The sequence below is a fragment of the Anser cygnoides genome, chromosome 14 (genome assembly GCF_040182565.1).
Source record: "Anser cygnoides isolate HZ-2024a breed goose chromosome 14, Taihu_goose_T2T_genome, whole genome shotgun sequence".
NCBI lineage: Eukaryota > Metazoa > Chordata > Aves > Anseriformes > Anatidae > Anser > Anser cygnoides.
In genome coordinates, this window is record NC_089886.1 from 8,952,268 (window position 1) to 8,971,178 (window position 18,911).

The following is an 18,911-nucleotide window of genomic DNA, read 5'->3' on the forward strand; positions in this document are numbered from 1 at the left end:
TGGATAAGTATTCGGGTACGGCTAGAGAAGGAAGATGACAAAAAGCCCCGTGTTTGCAGGGCAGGGCCTGGGCAGCAGAGCAGCTGATGCTGCTATCACATGTGACTCCACAGAAGCCACCCTCCCAGAGAAAGGCACAAAGGGATTTTTTTTTTTTTTTTGTGAAGAAAGCCAGAACTGCTACAGCCAGCCCTTTCCACAATACCAGCATCTCTATTCACTCCCAATTAATTGAGCAATTTCAGCTTGGAAGGGGAAGCACCCCATGACGCAGCACCACCACGTTTCTCACCTCCGTGGGAAAGCCTCGCTGCCCGAGCTGGGAACAAGGCCCTGCCGCAGGCACTAACGCTGTTCCTTGGCTCGGCTCTGGCCTCACGTCGGTCAGGGCAACACCCCAGGCCCAGCAGAAGCTTGGCTTTGAGCTTATCTTTCAGGTCTGGGATGAGGCTCTGTCAGAGCCCTGCTCCATCCAGAACCCCCCAGAGCTGATCCTATTGAAGCTTTGCCCCCTCACTGCCCCACAGGTACTGAGAAACTCAAAGCTAAAGAGCTGCCTCTAAGCATCTTATCACTGGAGCTTTAAAGCAAGCAACTATTTGTGTGACACCTGCCTTTCCCTAGGAATGTATCTTATGCATCCCCCCGGTCTCCCTTTATGTATTGTGGTAATCCACATGCATCATTAGGAGACTTCTCCAGCACTTTTGGAGCAAATTTATAAGACACCAACACCAGCCACCATCACCACAGCTACTCCTATGAGAAGCTCCTAAACCACACAATTTATTTCAGGGAAGGGGGAAAACACCAACACCCTTGCCTATGCCTATGCCTATCCCTATCCCTCTCACCACCCTCCCCCTCCACCTCCTCCCCCCAAAGCAAGACACTCACCTTCTCCTTGCTCTGGAATCAGCAAAAAGGCCCACCTGCTTCCCCTGGGCCCCTGTTTAACTCCCTCAGTGGTGGTGGGGTGGAGGGAACTGATGGCTGATCCACAGCACCTGGGGGCCATGTCACCCTGAAGCAGGCTCTGCTGTGCTCTGATCCTCAAAGGACCCAACACACGCTGACCCCTTCATGCTGCTCCTTGCAGCTGTCACCACCTACATGTTTCTAGCCCCCTGCAATACAGTTCTTCCCCCTATCTCCTGAGCAATCATTTCCCCTGGCCCCACAGCTCAGCCTTCCCACCAGTTTTGGCCCCAACCCAACACAAGAAAGATGATGAAAAATGGGAATAAGCTCAGTGGAGAGCCACAAAAGCCACTAGGGGCTGGAGCCCCTGTGAGAAGAGGCTGAGGGAGGTGGACTGGGTGGTGAGAAGAACATTTTGGGGTGTGATGGCCCATGCCCATCCCTGCGAGGGGCTTACTGAGCACACAGAGCCAGGCTCCTCAGCAGTGCGTGGCTGGGAGACAAGAGGCAGTTGAAAGGAAAGAGGCTCAGAATGGAGACATGACAAAGAAAAATTTCCTCACCGTGATGACAACCAAACCCTGGGACCAAGCCCAGGGAGATCTTGTGTTCTCCACCCTTGGAGGGTTTCAGGGTTAGAAAGGATAAAGCCCTGAACAACCTGCTCTAACCTCAGAACTGACCCTGCCATAACAGGAGGCTGGATTAGAGACTTCCCAAAGTCCCTTCCGACCTATCTTGATCCAGACTGCCTTCTCACAGGGAGAAGAGGGTGAACTGGAAGGACGACCGAGTCCAGAGCTCCCTCCCCAGCCCGGCTGTGGGAACCCTGCAGCCAGCACCGCCACCCTCAAATTGACCGTGGCAGCTCAAAAAGCCTCATCAAACACTGTGAATGTCAAAGAAAGAAGTAGGACAAAGGATTCGACTGAGTTGTGACAGGGCCACGTGCCCGTGCCGGGGAGGAGGAGGGAGCGGTGGAGCACACCAGTTAAATGGGCCAACAGCCCTGGCACACCAAATATCAGCCGCACCACTAGCAGAGCGGAGCTGTGAGATGGAAATGCATCCTTCCCCTCTGTCGGGGGCAGCCCGCTCACAGCAGGGTGCTCAGCTGCAAGCAGCATCTCTCGTTCAGCTAGAGCAACCATGCAAGGATGTAATTCTTCCTTATTTTAACTGCAGAGGGGGCTGGGTCAGGCGCAGGGAGCACGGGGCTCCCCTGTGAGCAGCAGGGCTTGGCAGCCACAGAGGTGCTGGGGCAGCTCCCACCCCAGCCTTGTCCCCGTGCCTGAGGACCTCCCTCCCCGGGGAGAGGAAAAGCTGCAGAGATGCAGAGATGCTCGTGTTATCAAATAGAGGAGAGATCTCAAGTGTTTCATGACTCACTCATCTTTCAAAGCTGTCAGATAAAACCAAGAAGAAAAAAAGCACAAAACAAACAAAAAATAATAATCTCACAACTTAAAATGTGGAGGAAGGAAATCAAAGGAAAAATACTGGCTGAACTTTTGGTTTCTGGTTGGGTACGTGTCGGGGACCGAGGCCGGGCACAGCAGCGAGCTCTGCCCGAACAGCGGCGGCCACAGCTGCAGCCCTGCTCTGTCCCCAGCATCCATCGTCCTGCAGAGAAAGCAAGTGCCATGCTCCAAAATGGAGAGCAAACAGGGCAGGGACCCTTCACTTGATGCAGCACTGCCTCTTCTGGCCTCTCGCTGGGGAGGATGCCTCCGCCAGCCTGGCGTGGAGGCCGAGGCTGTGCCCCCATGGGGCCCGTGGCACCTGCCTGCCCACCCCCCTGCTGCCGGCTCCCTCTGCTCCCACTGGCAGCTGCTGAACCCATCATGCCCTGAGCAGCATGGCATTTTCCTGCGGACACAGGAGCACAGCGGCTGCTCATCGCGCTGTCCTGAAAGGGACGGGCCTTGGGAAAGACCTAGAGCCAGGACAAGCACCCGGGGGATATTTAAAGACCTCCGGGATGGAGGGTTCAGTGCAACTCCCAGGAAATCTCCTCTAGCCAGGTCGGTGGGGTGTCTCACGGCCCCTCTCTTGAGCAGATTACAGCCAAACAACCTTTGTCACCCCGAGACTGAGGGCTGGGAACAGCTGTCGGAGCTCTCACGTCACGCACCCCTTGACAAAGGCACGCATGCTGCGAGTGCCCTCCCCTCCCTTGGCAAGTCGCTCCAAAACTGCACGGCCGGGGCCGTCAGGAAGAACTTCCCGGTATCGTTTTGCCTTTATACTTCCAGGTGCAATTGCGTTCTGTGATTACAGTTATGAGTAGCTGGGTGATTACTGAGATCTGCTCTGTACAGACGTAATGTCACCTCTGTTTGCACAACACCGTGGATCCCCATGAACCGAGTCCTCACCCCTGAGATTGTCCTCTGCAGCTGGCAGGTGCCTTTGTGACGGACCAAAGGACAGTGAGTTGTGCCTGCTCCTGCTGCAGGCACTTGTAGGTCCATACCAGCATGGGGAAATAGTTTCACAACTTCTTGGACCCCTTTTCCACTCTGCCAGTAGAGGTGGTGCGGATGGTGCTTGGGTCTGTAGAGGTGCAGAGGTGTTTCTATGCAATATTTACACTGTCAGAGCAAAATACACGATGATTATCAAATAGGGAAGTCTCACAGCTTCTGTTCTCTTGTGATCTGTCCTTGTTACTCCAGCCTGCAGATTAAAAAGGATTAGGTACAGGGAGATGCTGTGAAGATTTTGGAGTCACTGAGGGCCACTTCAGGCATAGAGACGTCCCATATCCTCTCTCTCATTAAAACATCATTTCCCATCTTAAAAACAGTATTTTTGTTCCTGTGATCTGACTATGGTGCTGCTCCAGAGCCACGGTACAGATCACAGGACAGCTCAGGCAGGATAGGACATGGTCATCCTGCTCCAGGTAGGAGGAAGGATGAGGAAGGTCCTTCCACTCCCCCAGCAGTGTCCTTGGTGGCCACCCATCCTTGTGCAGGAGGTGCTTCTCACTCCCCTCGGCCCTACCCATGCTCTGGATATCTTGCTGTTGAGTTACTAAAGCAACAATTTGGAGCCAAACAAGGGCTCTCTCCCCGGCTATAGATCATTGTGCTCAGTTCAAAGCCTGCACTATGGCACAACAGGCAAACACTCCGGCTCTGCCCAAACACCATCCAGAGGCTGAGGTGCTCAGCGCCCAGGTGCTTGCAAAATATGTTGACCCCTGAGGCTCATGATAAAATCTAAAGCTCCCTTTGAAGGGTAAGTGTTTAACATTAAGAAAGTAATGTCCGACTGATCTGCTGCCAGCGTTTTAACAAGGGGATGCCACAGGTATTTCCCTGTGTGGATTTTACACGGTGAATGGGAAGAGACTCTAGAATTTATTTTCTCACGTTTGCACAAAGAAGGATTTTCCAACCAGCATTAAGAAGAGAGAGTGCAGCAGTGTGAAAAGTAAAGAAATCAGTAAAGTTTGTGTGCATTCCCCTTCGTAAGTAAGTACAAATTCTTGTCCCTGAAAAATCAAGGGGTGTGTGTGATTCAGGGGGAGTTTATGCTAGAGGTGGTGAGAGGAAACCCACAGCTTTTCTCCTCCAGGGAATTTTCTTTTAAATTACTGACACTTATACAATCTGTGCTGTTCTAAATACAATTTTATTAGCATGAGAAGTTACTTGGAACAGGAAGCTAATGCTGGTGGGTTCACAGTTTTCAACTCAAAGTTCCCTCTCAGGACAAAGAAGAAGGAGAAGGAGGACACCCAAGGATGCTGATGAAGAGCAAAGGTTCATGAAGCCACCCCCAGTGCCCAGCAGGCACGTGCCCGTGTGTCAGGGGGACAGGACCAAGGAGCTATGGCAGTGCGGGGAGGAGGGCACGGCCGTGGGAATCACTGCTCCTGCCCGCGTGATGCAACAGCACAGTGCGGCAAAGCCGCACGTTAAGTGCTGGCATGGCTGCATGGAAGCACTTTTCTGGGTGTTACGGAAAAAAGGATCCAGCCAAAGAATTGTGCTGAGTTTTGTTTTATTGAGCAGAGACAGTGGAGACAAGGACAAGCTGCTGCCATGCCCAGGCACCGGCGCCTGCAACCGCCGCTGAAGGGGGATCAGCGTTCGGTGCTCGGAGATGGTGAGGACTCAGCATTTCCCCATGTGCTTCAACCTTATTTTCCCTCCACTCCTCCTGTAAAAGGAGCAAGACAGACTCAGAGAAAGCAGCATATGACAGACAGCACGAGCACAGCAGCGTGGGACAGGGAGCTCATCCATCTGAACAGGACCATTTGCCTGGTTCATGCTAGAGTACCCCAGAGCCTCACAGGGAGCATTAAGCCATCTTTTCCTCTCCCTGCTCCTCTCTACTTTCCCCTAGGATGAGGCAGCCTTCAGAGTGCACCAAATGTTAAGGACTGATAAGGGGAAACTGATGTTTTGCAAGTCCATTCAGTCCAGAGGTGCTGACTCCTATTACATCTCCTTTAAAAGGAGAGAGCTCAGGAAAAGGCGGCTCTCCAGTTCTTTCTCTGAGTTTTTGTGCCTTGTTCCACAAAGTCCATTCAAACTTTCAACTCATAATGTGGCACAGCTCGCCCCCTGCGTTCCTCCAGACTGTTTTCTGCATCCAGAGGTGTGGACAGGGAGAGTTTCAGCCTCTGGCACACAGAGGAAGACGTGCACCGATTTAGTCCATGCAGGAGGTAAAGGCAGGTACAGTTACCTCCCAGTCCCTGTGCTGTTTCTCTGCATTATGACCAGCATCATACAAAGCCTAGAAATGATCTAAAATTAACTTGCATTCTTGCAGCTCTGTTCCAAGGAGGAAATATTCCTCCTGGCGAGGACCAGGGGCTGGTCTGTACAAGAGGAGCAGCCTGGATGTGGGGCCACCCTCCATGGAGACCAGCGTTACAGACATGGAAATTGAGTCAGCTCTACCTGTCATTTTGACTCCCTCTGCTTCCACTTACAGAACTGCCTTGCAGAAGGCGCACTTGTTCCCATACGTTACGCCATCCGTGCCACAGTGAGGGTTGGACTCCCTCGTGCAGTACACGCTCCTGTTTACAAACTCTTTACAAATCTGCAAAAGGAATGACAAAAATGACCAAAAAAATCTTTCCAGGTCTCCCATACTCTCTCTTTTGCTTTCCAAATAGGAAACAAGATCACTAATGTAATTCTCTTCCCGCCCAGAGGACTAACGCAGCAGTGATGACATGGCCCATTTACATGGAAGAATAAGGCCTGCCAGAACTAGCAGAAGCACTCTTTCAGGGGAATTTTTTGCTAATTGATGAGGGAAACTGTAGCCATCTGGGAGAAACCCTGATGTCCCAAAGACACAAGTGGATTAGCCTAGGCATGTCGGAGAAGAGTCAGCATTGATACTCTTTCAGGCAGTTGGCCCCAAATCAGCTCACGGCGAAGTGGCATCACGCGCCTTGTGCAACCGCACGCGGCTTTGTGCTCGCAGAGCTCCCTGGCTCCCCGGCAGAGAGAGAGGAAAATCAGAGTCTGTAGGTCTCCTCTAGATGGGCCTAGTTTGGCGGAATAACCAGCTCTGAATATCCCATTTGTTACACAAGGGGAGTGGACAGTGGAGCAAAGTGGACAAAAGCAGTGCTGCAAACAAACCCAGCCCCGTGCATGCACTCTGGACTGAATCATGGGAAGCATTTGCTGAACCAGCTGTCCATTTCCCTGGTCTATTTGCTAGTGTGGCCACACATAACACCCCCTGTACCATGGGGAATTTCCCAAAGCGTTGGAGCGTCTTGGAAGGTCCAACCTACTCCCAGCTAACAGCAAAACCAGTTTACCACGCACCAAGATCCGTTACAAAACCATTCCTCTAGAATCAGGAAAAAAATGCAGATTCAATGAGCAAAGAGCTGCACTAACCTCTTCAATGTCTTGAGCTGCTACATCTGGAATTTAAACAAAAATAAATAAATAAACAATCAGAGATGTTATACATATCAGCATTATTTTCTGAGAGAAGCTGAACCAAAGTCAGAAATCCTTTTGCAAAGCTCAGTGCAACGTACACCAGGTTTTCCCTGCTCTGCCATCCTGTGCGGTGGAGGAGGGGGTAGGAAATACATTATCTGAATTGCTTTTCGGTATTTTGCTTTTTGAAAAAATGTTACTAAAATACCATGTAATCAGTCATTCAGCTGCTAACTGCACCGCAGACACATAAACCCATCTCCCTGGCAGGCAGCCACTGCCGGGGAAGCAGGCTGCCGTATCGGATTTGAACCACTCTCGGCAGAGATTTTCAAGCTGTATTGACTTGTAAGGCTTTTAGGCTCCTGCACCTCGGAATAACAAAACTGGCTGGTACCGTTAATAAAACCCCACCGTGGAGGTGGCAAAGGAGACCCTGCGGTCAGCTTTACAGCCATCCGCAGTACGGCACAGCCCCGAGACACTCCCGGAACAACTTCATCTCGAGTGAGACACAAAGGGATGTCACGGCGTGATCCAGAGCAGAACAGGCAGTGCCAGTCAGCGAGAGAGAAGAAACACCCGCTGAAAGCACAGGCTCTGGTCTGGAGGCTCATCAGCACATCCTCGTCGCACTTCTTCGCTGCAGAGACCGCAGCCAGGCGCGGAGCTCGAGTCATGGCCACGGGGTGGGCGAGCCTGTGGTGCCTGTGCCAGGGAGCCCGGGGAAGGTCGCATGCAGATTTGCAGGAGCTGGGGCATGACACTGAGGGACAAACAGCCAGCACCAAGCTGGGCAGCTGGGGTTTTGGCCTGGGGGCACTGCAGCAGCGTGCTCAGCACCAGGCAAGAAGATGGGAGGCCCCTGCGCTACGCCACGCAGGCTGCAAATCCCACCCACAGCCAAACCAGTACCCGTCAGCCCACCCAAATTCCTCTGCTAACTGTCGTGCCTCTCGGTGTTTTATCCCTGCCACCAGTGCATCTGTCACATTTGGGTTAGGCTAGGCTGCTTTGGGAAGCCACTGTTATGGCTATCTGCATATTTACAAAATAGCTCATTAGATAGTTTTTATAAATATTACATGCAGCTACACAAGACTTTGTGAGGATGTCTCTTAGCATCTGCTTATTTCATATGAGATCACAGAGTTTGCTGCTATTCTGCCTGGCCTTGGAAGGAAGCTTCAGCACTCTGACGGAACCCAGACCCAATTAAGACTCAATTAGAGACAGATGAATATTTCATAATGAATAATGCGTACAAAGTAATTCACCTCTTTTCTCCATGCACAGCCCACAATTTTCTCCAGTGAATTCTTTATTCAAATTATTCACAGAAAAACAAGTATAAATAATTCTCGGTCTGCACAGTCTTCGATAACTGCCGCCACAAACCTTCCAGATCTGGGTCAGCTGGACACAAGCAATTGATGGCACTGGTGTGCCCTATACATTCAAAAACCATCAGTCAACTTCCCCAGATCATCAGAGAGATGTGTAAATCTCAAGATAAATAAATGCTGGATCGTTTTAATTTGCCCTCTTTGTTCTGGCTCCTCGAGGACATTCAAATTTAATTTTCAAGCTTTTCTCTGCAACGCATTTGGAAGCTGAAACTTTCATCTAATTACATTTCCACATCTCTAAGGAAAACACCAAATACCAGGATGCTTAGGATCAAAACAGGAGCTGATGACCCTGAGGTGTGAGTTTCTTTTCTAACTGGTTCAGCAAAACTCTCCAGCGAACATTTGTACCAAAACTCGTAATTACACTCTGCTTTGGTACATTTGCTGAAAGAGCCGCTTACAATTTGCTCATTCTGTCTCCCAGTGACACCTCCACTGTGTTATTGACTGCGGAGGCACACAGGGAGTGGAAATATGTGACACGAGTGAGCAAGTCCCACAGATATTTTCTACTTGCTCAGCTTTATCTTCAAGCCCGTCATCTGGTGATCAAGGCTCTCTGAAGTTTGCTCTTGTCAGGAAAGTTTCTTTCTAGGCTACAGGAAGGATAACTTACCCGAGAAGAAAGACAGAAGCAGCAGGCTGAGAAGCACTAAGGTGCCTGTTGCCTTCATGCTGCAGGCAGCTAGCTCTTTAGTCCACGGCAAGCGACTTGTTCGGGATGTGTTGTCTCAGCCCCAGAGCCCACAGTGTGCTCGCGGACCTGCCTTTCTGTGTATTTATGCACCCATCCATAGCTGTCCTCATTCCTCACCTTAATTGTGAGAACTTCTCCACTTCGTTTCTAAAGCCATTATTGGTCCTGTCCGTGTTTATGGTGCTTTAAGAATGCTGCCCTGTCCACATCAAACCTAGAAAGGGCTAATTATATGAGTGATAGACTCGGGCCTGTAATATCTGTTGTGTTTTTTTTTTTTTTTTCCTTCTAAATAGTCACAGGATTCTCACAAGGGTGAATTTTCAAAGCGGTGATTCATCGGGGAAGCTGGTAATTTTCATTCTCTGGGTCCTCGCTGAATGCCAGCTCCGAGGCTTTGAGCGCGGCGTGATGACACTCACCAGACATTACGAAATAAATCACAGCATGAGAATGTGTTGTCTGCGAAACCAATTATACGTTGTTCCCTGGCTATTTTTGAGGATGGTTCTAAATTTGTTGGGTTGGGGTGGAGAAGGACACTGATGCTCTCATAGCTCTGTGCAGAGCCCCACATAGGACTGCTGCCTCTCCTCCCTGAACTATTTAAACTATAGCTGTCAATGTTTGCCAGTTTTTCACATTCGCAAACATATGCTAGGGCTCTGCTCCCACGGCAAGTGGCAACTACAGAATTTGATGGAGAACTGGGAGACTTGAGCTCCATTTCCAGCTGATTCAGTGCAAAGATTTGGGTTCATCTGCACCACCTGCAAAATTTCTGTTCAGATAGGAATAATCTTTTAAAATTTTAGTATGCATTCCTAAGGAGATGAGTGTTGTCAGTGTACCATGTATGGAGAAATCTGCTTATTCATTTCCCCAGTAAATTCTGAATATGCAACTAATTCTAACCACATTTGGCACAGGAATGAAAAAAATTTAAAAAAATAAAGCATTTTATACATTTTTCTAGCAACCAAGATTTCCACTAACGTCTTCATCTCTCCTGCATCTTTCTGCAGGAGAGCAATGCCATGACTGCCCTACATCTGGAAAAGCATTAGTTTGCCGCTCGCTAGACATCATAAAACCCACACAGGAGAGGAACCGTGACTGACAGGTGAGTTCTCAGATGTCTATTAAGGGTGAGCTCACAACGCAGCCTCTCGTATAATTTAGTTATCAAGCCCGCCAGCCGCAGCGCCGTTCAAAGTCACGCTTAGTTCTGCCACTCGCAGAATCACTTGTTTGCCTTTTCTAGCTTCAAACGTCACTGCTCGCCACCCCAGCACTAATACCTCAGCTCTTTATCTACCCAAACGATTCATTTGCTGCAGCATAACTGATTGGGTTGGTTAGAAAATGTACTACAGGGACCAATCCCTAGCGGGCCAAAGAAAGGAAGAGACTAAATTAGCAAACAGGTGATTATCCTGATTACCCCTCTTTCCACTTCTTTATAACATGTGAAGGAGAACACTTGCTGCTGGAGGTGGGGAATTCCTCTGTCCCTCTGACTTCTCAGGAAACGGGACAGGACAAAGGCACCTGGGCTTTGCTTTCCAGTCAAATGGGTACAGCCTCACTGCTACCGAGCTGAGTATTTACCTGTGCTGGGCCAATCTCTAGGCTTACGTGATACAAACCTGAACCATTTTCTAAAGATTTTTTGTCTGGAGGCTCACAAGGCACCTAGGATATGGCCATGTACCCTGTACTTGCCATTTGCCCCCCATTTCCCTTTAGAAGGGCAGCTTTTCTTTGAGCTTCTCCAAAGCCTTTTGAGCTCCTACACAAGTATCTGGCTTCCTCCAGCACAAACTACCATTATGGAGGAGGCTCACCATAGGATCTTGCTGTTGAAAATACTTTCCTGCCAAGGCTATAACTGCTAGTCTGTGGCCACTCAGCAAACCTCTTGGCCAACAAGAAGTTACAGCCAAGTTGTGACCTTTGCTGAAGGTCCCTGCTCACATCCACCAGCTAGAGTATTTCTTGAAATTTTCCCTCATAGGCAGGTTAGCAGTGAGCTTATGGCTCTCCAGTTTGTATTTTCCTACCAGCAGACACACAGGCATGCTGTGGTTTATACTGCTTGTACTAATAGGAGAAAAAAATTTAATGCAAGTTCCATCCCTCTTCCTAGGATGGGGCACTGCTCTGGCCTGTTATTAAGGAAAAGACAGCTTCTTGTCTTCTGGTGGGAAGCACCCACAACCTTTCTAGGTCAAGAAACAGCCTACTTCAGTAAAAAGAGGCCCACAGAAAAAGCTTGGAAGTCACAGATTTTGTCCTCAATATCAGCCTTAACAGGCAACTGCCTTTTAATGTAACAAGAAAATGGGGGGTGGAGAAAGGAAGGGGAAGGGGGCATGAGTGGGGCACTTGGGACTTTTTGCGTGTGCTGTTCGCGTACTCACTCCTTGACTCACCCAGAAAGACAGCACATCATCATGAACATTCACATACATCACTGCTCTTCCAGCGCACTTTTTAGGCTCCCACAAATATACTATCTCCATATATTACCTATTTTTTCCAGGCAGAAACCACCTTGGAGCTACCAGCACATTTTCTGGCCCTTCATTCCTATGGCTACAGAATCCAAAACCTTTATCCTTAAGGGCCCCTTATTCTTCCTCTGCCTCAAACACCCCAAGCACAACTTTTCAGATCTCTTCTCCAAGAAGCCAAAAGCCTGAGCCCAGTCTAGTTTCTCCTCGGGTCCTCATTAGGCTCATTACAGCCTTGCCCAGCTTGCTGCAATTCTCTGCTGATCACCAGAGTCTCGAGGGACACACCCTTCAAGGAAGCAGTAGTTCCTAATTTTCTTCCCCATGAGATAGTCTCCTCCCTTTGCCATAAGCCTCCTCCTTATAACGCACTGCCAGACCTGCCCCATGCCCAGGTAGGGCTAGCCCCATGTTTCCCATTCACACTACCCCCAGGGCCATTTCCCCCATGCCAAGGCTCCTACAAGGACCAGGTCCTCCAAGGCTCAGTGCTGTTACAAAGCCAGGCTCTGTCCATCCAACACAAATCCATTTATATGCTGTAAAACACAGAACTTGGGAAAGCAGTAGTATTTTATAGCAGCTTGTTTTCTCCTCTGATGGTTTGGTATGGAGTGACGTACTCTCGTGAGGGCTTGGGCTGTTGTGTGATGGGCGTTACACTTTGGTCTTTATTGTGGTTTATTTCGAAACTTCTCCTGCCTGACAGATAAGTACCTAAAACCCTGAAGACCATTATCCCTATCCTGAAGAAGGAAAAAAAGTCCATGGCAAAGAGGGTGGCAGGTTTTGATTTATTGATGGATCAAAGCAGAAACCAATGTACAACAGGGAGCAGGGAAGAGCACACTGGAGTTGTGAGCTTTGTAAGAGAAAGGCGAGGGTGAAGGTTACGTGCCAGCACTCAGCATTTACCAGGGTGCTTGAGGGTCAGGGATCCCCGGCTCTTCCTGAAGAGAAAGAGGGAATCAAAAATTACAGATGTGGAAGTCAGTTTTATAGTCCCGCCAGTGCTGTTGCTAGTTTTACCCATGTAAGCCAACCCTCCGTGCTGTCCAAGTTACAGAGTCCCTCACTTACAGTTTCACCTCTCTCCTGGTTCCCCAAGTTACATGTTTTGTCATGGGAAAGAGATTTGGGACAAACCCCATAATTTTGGATATTCATCCTACAGTTAAGGTTTAAATTACTCTCACAGGAAGGGAGTCAGGAACACTACAAGCCTGTGAATGGGAATCTGGATTTAATTGTGAGGGGAGGGAAAGGGAGGGAAGGAGAAGACTCACTTGGGTTTAAGATCTGCAGTGCCTGCAGGGGCACAGGAGAGGGAGCGTCACGAGAGGGACGGGGAGCAGAGATGGATTTACTGAGGGGCTAACGGGAGTGCTGGGGCTCCGGCACAGCAGTGTTTTCATGGCTGTGTGCTGGGCGCCGTGTACTTACAGAACTGCAACACAGAAGTGGCATTTGTTTCCATACGTTCTGCCGTCAGAGCCGCAGAGGGGCATGTACTCAGCAGTGCAGTAGACGTCGGTGCTCTTGAATCCACTGCAGTCAATCTGCATGTTACGGAGCTACAACACATTGTGAAGCTTTTGTTCCCCGTATTTTCCTATGTCTGCTTTATGTCTATTTAATGTTTACAATATGGCAAAGCATAAAAGCATTTTTCGAGTGCAGGGCGCTGTTGTTCTAACAACTCTGAAAAGCCTAACATGCTTGCCTGGCAGAGTACAAAGTGAGAAATTGGGAAAGAAATCTAACAAATACCCTCAGAGCAGTGAAATGGCCACACCAGTACTGCCAGGCTGGCCCTCCTGCTGGTTGCTCTGCTCTGGTTCAGCAGCCCAGCAGAGAGGGGGTGCCGAAAAGTGGGGTGTTACAAAGTACACGGTACAAAGTTCTCCCACAAGAGGAATCCCACCTACCGCTGGTGATGGTGGCAGCTTGAGCCCCTGTGCTCCCCTGGGAGGGTTGAGTCTGCACCCCTTCCTCAGGCACGTCTCTTCTCCCAGTGAATCAAGGTTTTAGCATCACCTGGTTGCTCTGTTCCCAGGTCAGAAGCTGTGCAGGTGGAGACTGCACCTCAGAGACATGGGTTTTGTTCAGTGTCCTTTGACCCTGGCATACTTCAGCTGTTTTCCTCAAATCCTATTTCCAGGCCAAATATGCCAGCAGAGTGCAGGCATTTCTCTTACGTAGTTATGACTCACTGAATTTTCATCGTGTAGCACATTATAACAACAGTTCATAGTGGAGACTTCTGAACTTTACCTTGGGGCAGCTTCCAGGCATGAACAGGTCGATGTCCTCTCCATTCCTGCGGGAAGAAAGTGCATTGAGAATGAACAAGCACATCGCAGCCGCTTCAGGAGCCGAGCCCCCTCACTACCCTCCAGATATCGACACCAGCACCCAGCCACCCTGCCAGCCACCCGGCCCGGCACTCACGCCACCGCCGTGCAGAAGCTGCACTTGTTGCTGTAGGTAACCCCGTTGGTGGCGCAGAGCGGGTTGTAATGCCGGGTGCAGAGAGACTCCCGACCGCCCGTTGTTCTCATGTAGCCAGTGCAATCGACCTGAAACAGCCACAGAACAGCATTTTAATCACTCCTGTGTAACGGTGCATGATGCAAGAGATATTTCCCCTTCTCCCCATGCTCGCAGCAAACAGAGATGTACAGGGATGCGAGCTTCCAGCCTGGCAGGGTGAGGTAGAGGGAGCACAAGCGGGTGAAATTCTGCCTTGGAGGACGTGGGTGCGGCAGATCCTGCAGTATCTAGTTGTTGTTTTTTTTTTTCCTGTCCTGAAATGGGTTTCGTCAGTGTCAGCTTGGGGGTTTACACCCTGAACACAGTCACACAGGATCTGTGCCTAATGTGCCTTAGGTGGCGGCAACTTCTGCTGTGAAACGTCTGCCCCGCTTGAAAACAGAGTTTAGGCTTCCCTCAGTGTTCCCGTAATTACTCTGAGTGTACTGAAATGAAAATTGTAGCATTATGGTAAATTGCACAGCCAGAGCGTTTCTTTACATTATCTCACTAATCTAAAAATAGAGCCACTTCTCCACTTCATGGTAGCTCTATATATTGATAAATAAATCTTATGATAGATGTTTTGATAGAATTTTTTTCTGTTACAAATTATGGTTTAGTCAAAATCCAAACTTCCTCTGGGAATTTCTGAGTTTTAACAAACTTTTTTTCTAAATCTAAAGGGAAATGTTTTGACAATGCTGAAGCATTATTGAAATCAAAAGCTTCTGTTTTTCCGTCAGGTGTTAGGCATAAGATAACATTTCAAAATTCACAGTTGAAGCAGATTTGCATTTTTCAAAATGAAATTAAAAAAAACTTGAAGATATGAAATTCTTCATTTTCATAAAAATTTTAGCAGTTTTGAAGTTGTATCTTAGAGTATCTTAGGATATCTTAGGAGTCGATCTTAGACCATACCTTTATGCATCTTCCGTCATGCTTTTTGTCAATCACTCTGTTACGACTAGGAGAGAGAAGGAAAGGAAGGATTAACCTGTTGATGCCATGTAGTCATCTCACTCATTAAGTCTCTCCACTCGTAAAGCCCCAGTAATTAATCAAACTTAGGAGTTTTGACACGGAAGAGACACAGCCTGACGAGATCCTGCGCACTAGGGATGGCTGAAACTTATGAAAAATCCAGCCCACCCCACGATTAGTCACAATTCAAAAGGCTTTCGTCTGCTACCTGAACCATCATTATGGGTAATCAGGTGATCTTGTACTCACAAGATTTCTCTGCAGAGCGAGCACTCGTTGGGGTACGTCACGTTATTGGTGCCACAGACCGGCTGAAAGTCCCTGGGACAGGCAAGATTGTTCCTATCCGACATGTGGTACATGCCGCAGGAGGCCTGTTAAAAAGGACAGACGTGCAGTTTCTCCAAGGGGAGGGAAGTATCTGCTCATGTTCATCATGTTTTCTAAGCATAGGGATGCTACAGGTAGTCATTTTTTTTTCCTCTGTCATTCCTCCGTGGTGAAGGGAGGGAACAAAATATGTCATTTCCTACAGTATGCATAAACACATTTTCACCATTATGACGTTCAGCACTGTAGACATGCATGACTGACAAAAGTGATCATTCCTTAGGGAATCAGGACAGGGAAGATATTTAGGCAGTTATTCAAAAGTTGTATAGATTTCCTGCTGGCCCTCTGTGCCATGCTGGCTCTCACTCTACATTATTAATTACCATCTTTTATCACCAGTCTGATAAGGTGTCATTCTCTGACAAAGATGTTTTCTTATTTTGGGGGAAAAAGAGGTGGTATAATTCTTGGGGGCACTTTTTCTTCTTCCTTCCTTTCTCTCTCCATTTTCTTTTATTCTCCCTCAAGACTCCCCTGGGATACAGCGTGAATATGAATTATTCATCTACACTTAGAAATCAAGACTAAATGAGAGAGAAGATCTACTACTCACCCATCGTTGACCAGAAACAATATCTACAAAAAATGGAGATTATACAATATAAAAGTGTTACAGTGTCCTTGATTAAAATTTCTCTGGCATTATTAATTTCCCAAGAGAGTAACTAAATACACTTTCTTACTACTGAGAATTACTTGTTTTGTAAATGTTTTATCCAGTCCAAGTAAACAAGAAGTTATATTCTACGATTAAAAATAATAATAATAATCAATTACTGGTGAAAATACAAGCTTTGACTTGCTTTTCTCCTTTTGCAGCACTATTATCCCCGCTAAGTCTAATAAGTTTAAATCAGACAGAGGCATCCTACTAGACCTGTAGTAATATTTGCACACGGATAAAGTTCATTAAAAGAGAGTTTACTAAAGAGAGTATTACTAAATCATTACTTCTCCAGTAAGCTGAGCTCTATTTTAGGATACATATATATTAAGGCATGCTGACCTATATAGAGTTCAAGATGACTAGAGATATAAGGAGAGACTATAATAAAAACAACTTACCAGAAAAGCAGACGAGAAACAGTAGCCCAAGAAGGGCAGCAGCTCTTGTTGTCTTCATGGTGGGAAAGGTTGTGTAGTCTGTACTTGCAAATCTGTTGCTGTTGAGTTCTGTAGAAATGTTTCTCTGCCTTCATTCTCCAGACTATATAAGTACATCTCCCTGACCTTGTAAAGTCATCCCATAAAGTAATTATCTGCTCTGTAAACTAACAAAACTGTATTGATTATTGAGTTGAGCCCTAAAGAATACTTGTTTGTTAGAGAGATGCCCAGAAGAATTAAACAAAAATGTGAGCTACACCCAGCTTGTTAACAAAGGCGCCCTGCTGTACAATGAGTGATTTGTACTGTCCAAACAAGAGCACTGTCTCAACACTAGATGTTGTGAAATTACATATGGAAGTTGGCAAAGCAAAAAAGCTAATTTGTTGAAAGTGTTTGAACTAGTGCACACCATGTTACATACACTACAATGTATTTGGGCTCTGGGAGACTTGTGCAGTACTGCAGAGTGATGAGATGGCAGCGTGGGACACCCTCAGCTTTTACAGAAATAAAATCCGGGGTTTGGCAGGCATCAGTGTCTTTTGAAGATGCTGCAGAGTGAACCTCTCCATAGTCTCTTCTGTATTTTCCTGGTATGCTGGATTTCTTACTAATGGGATAGCAAGAGTCATCACAACAGGGAAACATGACCTAAAACTCCAGAAGTTTGAGACATGTCTATGTACAAGGAAGAATTATTCATCTGTTGACGATCAGCATGAACCTGATTAAGAAACAATGAGAATAACCAGCCTTAAACCTGGACATTGTTTCCTCTTAATGACAAGCAAGTGGCGTTCTGTGCAGGTGAAATGGTCTTATTACCACAGTCATTCATAAAAAATTGCAGCAACTGAAAACGGAAGGTGAGTCCATACATTCCCCCCTTCTTTTCTCTTTACATGGCATTAAATAGAGAGTGTCATCTTCCCTAAAACACGACTTTCAGCTAAGTGAAGAATAAAGGTTCTATTGAAGGTTTTTTCAACTCTGTCACAGATTTATGGCAAAACAAACATTGCATAAAATACTTCTTGAGTTGAATATAGTCACGAAAGGAAGCGAGGGACAGAACACATTTGTGTTTTAGAAGAAGCCTGATACATGCATGTGGCTTAAAAGCAGCCTGAGTTTTAAATAGAAAATCAGAATTGTTTTTCTTATTATCCTGGGAGATGTTCAAGTCTTGGCATGGGCACATAAAATCATAAAAATGTAGCTGAAAGTGCAAGGGAACCGCAATCACAAAATAGAGCTTGCAGGCTTTGGCCTGTTCGTGTCAATGAAATCATTTTCCTGAAAAATAAATGAGTAATGTTCTTTGGATCTCATTCACAAATATCAAGAGTTGAAGGGTTCATTTAAAAGCTGTTTCTGTTGTATTCTTAGCATCCTGAGTGACGTGACTGTCAAACTTCTTGAACTGATCATAAGCACATTTGGAAGGCAAGCAGTAATCACAGAAGCATTAATATTGATTTTTCTCCAGGGACAAGAACGCCTAAGCTGAAAACGTTTCCTCAGAACCCATACCAGCCATCAGAGGAGATGGCACCTGCTGGCTCTGCAGTGCTCGGTGAGGCTGCAGGAACGCAGTCCATCAGCTCTTCGGCCCTACAACCCCAGACCCCGCACCACCACCTCTAGGTCTGAAAGTCCAAATTACCAAAAACCATGCTGCTTCTCTGGTTTCCTCATCTCTCAGCCTGAAGCAAGAAATCATGCTGGTCTCTCTGGGCTTTTTTATATGGTGGGGAATGGTGTCATTCTCTTGTGTGGCCAGCACCTGCCCTTTGACTAACAAGCTCCACCTGGGAGACCCCCTCTGATCCGCTTGCTGCTTCTGAAGGTCTGGGTAGGCAGATAGGACAGCGCTGGAACTGCTCCTGTCCCCTCTTCCTCCAGCGATTTGTGCGAGGACAGAGTCTTGCTACAGGGTCGATGAGAAAGGATGGGAGCTAATTGGCAGCAGCCAGGGCAGGGCAGCAGGAGCTGCTGGGCGAGGTGTGACGTGGGATTGCACAAGGAGCTCGATTAATAAGAAACAGAAGGGAATGGGACAGAAGTAATTGCCGAGCAGCAGATGGGTTGACACAGGCATTAGGAACAGTGAAAAACAACTGTCTCAATACATTTGGAGGAGGGAGCTTCGGGAAATGTCATACACATGTTGCAAATGGGAAGAGGAGAGTGAAGTCACCTGTCAAAATCCCTGTGGGATATGCAAGTTTCATGATGGTGGGGTTCAATAAAATGAGTTTGAGCATAGGATTATTTCTAGCCTTTTTTCTATGATATGAGATCCACAGAAAAGGTTAAATAAAAACACTTCCTGCTATTTCAAGTTCTTAGATGGTACAGGTTTTTAGTCAAGAAGGTTGTGGCCACATAAATGGGATAAACT

The 18,911-nt window shown here is 47.5% G+C and overlaps 2 protein-coding genes across 2 annotated transcripts; both read right to left on the reverse strand.

Moving 5' to 3' along the window:
• Nucleotides 1-4,918: 4,918 nt before the first annotated feature.
• On the reverse strand, nucleotides 4,919-9,047 carry LOC106032712 (serine protease inhibitor Kazal-type 6-like). Its single transcript, XM_013175751.3, has 4 exons — nucleotides 8,889-9,047; nucleotides 6,813-6,838; nucleotides 5,879-5,991; nucleotides 4,919-5,094 (listed from the first exon to the last, which is right to left on the reverse strand). Exons 1-4 carry the CDS (start codon nucleotides 8,944-8,946, stop codon nucleotides 5,049-5,051), a joined length of 243 nt encoding a protein of 80 aa, XP_013031205.1. The 5' UTR covers nucleotides 8,947-9,047; the 3' UTR covers nucleotides 4,919-5,048.
• Nucleotides 9,048-12,260: 3,213 nt separating this feature from the next.
• Nucleotides 12,261-17,226, reverse strand: LOC106032659 (ovomucoid-like). The gene is made up of 8 exons (XM_013175708.3): nucleotides 16,463-17,226; nucleotides 15,951-15,973; nucleotides 15,254-15,378; nucleotides 14,942-14,987; nucleotides 13,937-14,064; nucleotides 13,760-13,805; nucleotides 12,929-13,059; nucleotides 12,261-12,435 (listed from the first exon to the last, which is right to left on the reverse strand). Exons 1-8 carry the CDS (start codon nucleotides 16,518-16,520, stop codon nucleotides 12,390-12,392), a joined length of 603 nt encoding a protein of 200 aa, XP_013031162.1. The 5' UTR covers nucleotides 16,521-17,226; the 3' UTR covers nucleotides 12,261-12,389.
• Between the last annotated feature and the right edge of the window lie 1,685 nt (nucleotides 17,227-18,911).

Excerpts from the sequence above, each read along its gene's own strand:
- LOC106032712 (XM_013175751.3), bottom strand. The coding sequence starts at position 8,946 with ATGAAGGCAACAGGCACCTTAGTGCTTCTCAGCCTGCTGCTTCTGTCT. Across the intron at positions 6,839-8,888 it reads GCTTCTGTCTTTCTTCTCGG|ATGTAGCAGCTCAAGACATT; the intron begins GTAAGTTATCCT and ends TTTAAATTCCAG. Across the intron at positions 5,095-5,878 it reads GCCTTCTGCAAGGCAGTTCT|GAGGAGTGGAGGGAAAATAA; the intron begins GTAAGTGGAAGC and ends CTCCTTTTACAG.
- LOC106032659 (XM_013175708.3), bottom strand. The coding sequence starts at position 16,520 with ATGAAGACAACAAGAGCTGCTGCCCTTCTTGGGCTACTGTTTCTCGTC. Across the intron at positions 15,379-15,950 it reads TTGTTTCTGGTCAACGATGG|GCCTCCTGCGGCATGTACCA; the intron begins GTGAGTAGTAGA and ends CCTTTTTAACAG. Across the intron at positions 14,065-14,941 it reads ATGACGGAAGATGCATAAAG|GTCGATTGCACTGGCTACAT; the intron begins GTATGGTCTAAG and ends TGGCTGTTTCAG.